Source organism: Zingiber officinale, chromosome 5A (genome assembly GCF_018446385.1).
Source record: "Zingiber officinale cultivar Zhangliang chromosome 5A, Zo_v1.1, whole genome shotgun sequence".
NCBI classification, from domain to species: Eukaryota; Viridiplantae; Streptophyta; class Magnoliopsida; order Zingiberales; family Zingiberaceae; genus Zingiber; species Zingiber officinale.
The window spans coordinates 109,035,392-109,040,500 of NC_055994.1; the positions used below are offsets into that span (position 1 = coordinate 109,035,392).

The 5,109-nt window shown below is 33.4% G+C and overlaps 1 protein-coding gene across 1 annotated transcript; it reads right to left on the minus strand.

Moving 5' to 3' along the window:
• Positions 1-632: 632 nt before the first annotated feature.
• Positions 633-1,538, minus strand: LOC121983127 (glucan endo-1,3-beta-glucosidase-like). The gene has a single exon (XM_042536095.1). The coding sequence runs from the start codon at positions 1,476-1,478 to the stop codon at positions 633-635; it is 846 nt and encodes a 281-aa protein (XP_042392029.1). The 5' UTR covers positions 1,479-1,538.
• Between the last annotated feature and the right edge of the window lie 3,571 nt (positions 1,539-5,109).

The following is a 5,109-nucleotide window of genomic DNA, read 5'->3' on the forward strand; positions in this document are numbered from 1 at the left end:
CCAAGAGTAAAACATATAAAGGAAAGGAAGCGGGTGGATGAAATAACTTCTATGTCCAAGTTCTTTATATAGTATATGATTCCTATGTACGGCCACCCCTGAAGTAAACACATTTGGATGTGATATATAATCCCATTTTATCGACTTTTCAAATCTAATGTCATTTCTTTAAATCAGTACCTAAAATATAAGATCTTATAAAATGTGTAAGGTGTCAACATAAAAATATATATATATAAATATGTATTATATATGTCGTATATATTTAGAAAATAAAGAACCAAAATATTATAGTCAAACTTTTTCTTTTCTTTTCTTTTCTTGTATACAAGCAATAAAGAAATCTATTGAAGAGAAGTTTTCACGAGCTTAGTTAATATTCATTAATAAGTTGATCATTTTATAGTTTAAACTATATATTTTAAATCTCAAATAAATATAAACAACATTTTATGAGCTTATATCAAACTTGTTCATCAGCTCCATTTACATTTCAACGGAGGAGGAAAAGGAAAACAAGAAGATTTCCTTAGAAAATGACAATTCAATTCCCTAATTAATGACCATTTAAAATTGTCAATAATCATAGTCTTTATTTCATAGATAATAGAACTTGAAGTGAAACAATTAATCTAGGTAAATGAAATAGGATAAACGGGCTGTTTATTGGGATAGAATAAGCCAAAGTTTCGCTCAGTTTCCTCTCCATCCTTCTGGTCCTCATTAAACATGGCAAATATATAGGCCTCGATCCCACTTCCAGGCCTCCTCGGCGTGCCCTGGCTCACATGTCCGATCAAATTCTGGTTATAAGTTCTGGCATTGTCGACGGATGCAGCAAAGCCCCCCGCCGACGGCCACCCGCTCTCTGACACGACGATCCTCACGTTCGATCCCCCAACCTTCTCTAGCGCCGCGTAGGCGGCGTCCACCATCGCGTCGAAGAGGTTTTGGTAGTCGAACGGGCCGTCATGCACCACCGGACTATTGGACGTAAACAAGGCGTAGTCGAGTGAGATCTGAGCACTGTTGCCCTTGTAGGCGAAGTACGGGTACACGTTGAAGAGTAACGGAGCCTCGTTTGAGGCCAAGAACTGCACTATCGAACCCATTGAGTCCGACGCAAACGCACCCGCAGACGGAGGGTACGACTGGCCGAGGGCGTTCCCAGAGACGGCGGTGGAGACCTTGATTTGGCTCTGGAGCCCGGCGGCGTTGATAGCGCCTTGGATGTTTTGCATGGCCGGGAGGATGAACTGGGCCAAGTCAGGGTGCTCAGGGATGAGCTCGTTGCCGACGGCAATGTAGCGGAAGGAGACGCCGGAGAAGGCGACGATGTTGTTCTGGACCCAATCGTGGGCGGCGGAGGGGTCGGAGGCGATGGACTGGAGGTTTTCTCTGGGGACATCGAGGATGAGTTGAATGTTGGATCCGGAGAGGGCTTGGAGGATGTTCTGATCGGGCCAATAGATGCGCATGCTGGCGATGTTGTTTGAGAGGTAGAGGGCGACAGCGTCAGACGGCGAGGGGAGATTATCGCCGAGCCGACCGTGGCAGACGCCAATACCATGCACACCTGCAAAAACCACATCCCACCGGCCGGAATTCTCAGGTTAATTATATTCCTTTTATATATATATATATATAACCTAGAGTGCAAGAGGAAAAAGAGAAAGATAGATCGATCGTACTGTTTGGCACAGTGACCAGAAAGATTAACGTAATGGCGTAAAAACACAACTTAGCCATGATGATCGAGACGCTGAATTGCTGTGGTGAAATGTGTCGGAGTGCAACAACAGTATATATAGAAGCCGGGGCGTGGAAACATTAATTATTGTAAAACTAAATTAAAATTAAATTTATACATTTAATTAAAAACACATTTAAAACTTAATTATTTTAAAACTTAATTACTTTAAAAACTTAACTAAAATTAAAACTTAATTAAAATTACTTTAAAACTTAACTAAATTTTAAAACTTAATTATTTTAAAACAAACTTAAAATTATTTTAAAACTTAACTAAATTTTAAAACCTTAACCAAATTTTAAATTTTAATTAAAAATGATTTAAAACTTAATTATTTTAAAACTTAACTAAATTTAAAAACTTAATTAAAATTATTTTAAAACTTTATTATTTTAAACCTTAACTAAAATTTAAAACTTCATTAAAATTATTTTTAAAAACTTAACTAAATTTTAAAACGTAATTAAAATTATTTTTAAAACTTAATTAAAATAATTTTAAAACTTAACTAAATTTTAAAACATTTACCAAATTTTAAAATTTAATTAAAAATTATTTAAAACTTAATTATTTTAAAACTTAACTAAATTTTAAAACTTAATTAAAATTACTTTAAAATTTAACAAAATTTTAAAACTTCATTAAAATTATTTAAAAAAACTTAACAAAATTTTAACACTTAATTAAAATTATTTTTAAAACTTAATTAAAATAATTTTAAAACTAAACTAAATTTTAAAACTTAATTATTTTAAAACATACTTAAGATTATTTTAAAACATAACTAAATTTTAAAACCTTAACCAAATTTTAAACTTTAATTAAAAGTTTTTTAAAACTTAATTATTTTAAAACTTAATTAAATTTAAAAACTTAATTAAAATTATTTTAAAACTTTATTATTTTAAAACTTAACTAAATTTTAAAATTTCATTAAAATTATTTTAAAAAACTTAACTAAATTTTAACACATAATTAAAATTATTTTAAAACTTAATTAAAATTATTTTAAAACTGAACTATATTTTAAAACTTAATTATTTTAAAACAAACTTAAAATTATTTTAAAACTTAACTAAATTTTAAAACTTTAACCAAATTTTAAAATTTAATTAAAAATTATTTAAAACTTAATTATTTTAAAACTTAACTATATTTTAAAACTTAATTAAAATTATTTTAAAACTTAACTAAATTTTAAAACTTCATTAAAATTATTTTAAAAAACTTAACAAAATTTTAACACTTAATTAAAATTATTTTTAAAACTTAATTAAAATTATTTTAAAACTTAACTAAATTTTAAAACTTAATTATTTTAAAACATAATTAAAATTATTTTAAAACTTAACAAAATTTTAAAACCTTAACCAAATTTTAAAACTTAATAAAAAATTATTTAAAACTAAATTATTTTAAAAATTAATTAAATTTTAAAACTTAATTAAAATTATTTTAAAACTTAACTAAATTTTAAAACATAATTAAAATTATTTTAAAACTTAATTATTTAAATGTAAGATACCGCAAAATTAAATAATAAATATTATTGGACGAAAAATCTTATTGGATTTTTCCATAATTTTTAGAAATTTTCTGGAAATTTTTCGGAGCTTGTACGACGAGTTTTGCAGGGACGAATTTATGGGTTCGGATAAAGCCTGTTTGGGATACGACATTTAAGTGGGGAAATGTTTTATGTATAAATTCCTTTTTCGCCAACCCATCGCCGAACTGAACCCGTGCCCTCTCCTTCTCCTCGGCGATTTCCAGATCCCTTCTCATTCCCGAGTCTCTCGTTCCATCTCGCGAATGAATCAAAGCCGGCGGATCCCCGGCGATCGTCGACATCGCCGGAGGAGCTTGTCGCTGGAGCTTACCAGAGGTTGAACAAGGAGGTCGGATCATCCTGATCTTCTCTTCTCAAGCCTTTCCCGAGCCTTCCTCTCACAATTACCGACCCTCCTTCCCCGACGCCGACACCAAGGGAGCTGATCGTCGGCGTGAAGAGGCATTTAGGGCTCCGAGGGTAAGCAACAGAGCCTTTTTCTCGCTGTGGTCGTGTTCTTGTTGCGATCCGTGCCCTAGCTACGATCTTGGAGGTAAGGCATCGAGTTATGTTGATTATTGAGATATTGTGTGATCGATTCCTCTTTTCTTTGATCACCCGGGGTGTTTTCCTAATCCAACCAGAGGGGAAGAATTCCAGGAGGTGAGGTTATGTGTACGGTGGGGTATCCGGTTGGTGGACCGCAGCTTGATCAAAGCAAAGAGGTAGACACCTGCATTGTCTCCTTTCCGGCAGCCACCTTCTCCAGTAGTGGAGCATCAGTTGGGGGCATTTGGGTTGAAGCAAACTTCCTCCTTGCTTTGGTTACGAATTCTGGCAGTAGGCACATCTTCACCTTGATCCAATTTGGGTAAGTGGTGCTATGGATTGATTATTTTAAGTATTGGATTGGATTTGGGTATTTGATCTTGATATAGTGTTGATTAGGGGTTAAGGTTGGTGGTAGTGGCTACATTTGGTCTCGGAAGCAAGCGTATCTTCAGCGGTGGATCACCACCTGATCTTCCGGGTTTAGGTAAGTTTTGAAGATTAATTTTATTTCTATAGTTGTTGGATTAGTGGAGTTGAATTGTAGAAATTGATTTAAGGTGCGTTGGATTTATTGAGGACTTGTAGATTTTTATATGAATTGGAGGAGGGCATAATTTTGTTGATTGAGGATGGTTAGAGTTTATGGTTGATTGTGGTTTGATGATTTAGTTGATAGGTTGATTGGATGATTATTGTATTGGGAGATATTGTGATTTGTAGGGATGGATTAGATATTATGATGAGATCTGATTAATGGAATGAATTTGAGTTGTGTGATTAAGGATTATTTGGAGGATTAATCAGAGATCCGATTTGATTGGAGTTATCCTAATTGGGTTAGGGATTTTATTTAGCTATTTTAATTCTTATGAATTTAGCTAAATAAAATGTATGTATATTGATCGCAGGACTTGGATTCGGGACGAGCGTCTCGACATGGGATGGTTTGACTGGATCTACAGATAAAGGCGGGTATTTCTTCCTTGCCTCTGTGTAGATTTTATTGAGCTTAGTGCATGGTTTTATGAGATGGTTTAGGATGCTTTATCTTATATCATGTTCGTTTGTTGCTTTCCTGCTTGATACCGATGCTTGACCCTTGTGATGATCTATTTAATTCTTATACAGTCTACACTTTGGATTATCTATACTCTGTGGTATTTGTGTACATGTAGAGTATGTATGGTAGGGATTACTTCATTGGCGGTATTCATATGAGGCTTATCCATCCGTATGTCGGGTATACTTCTGTCCG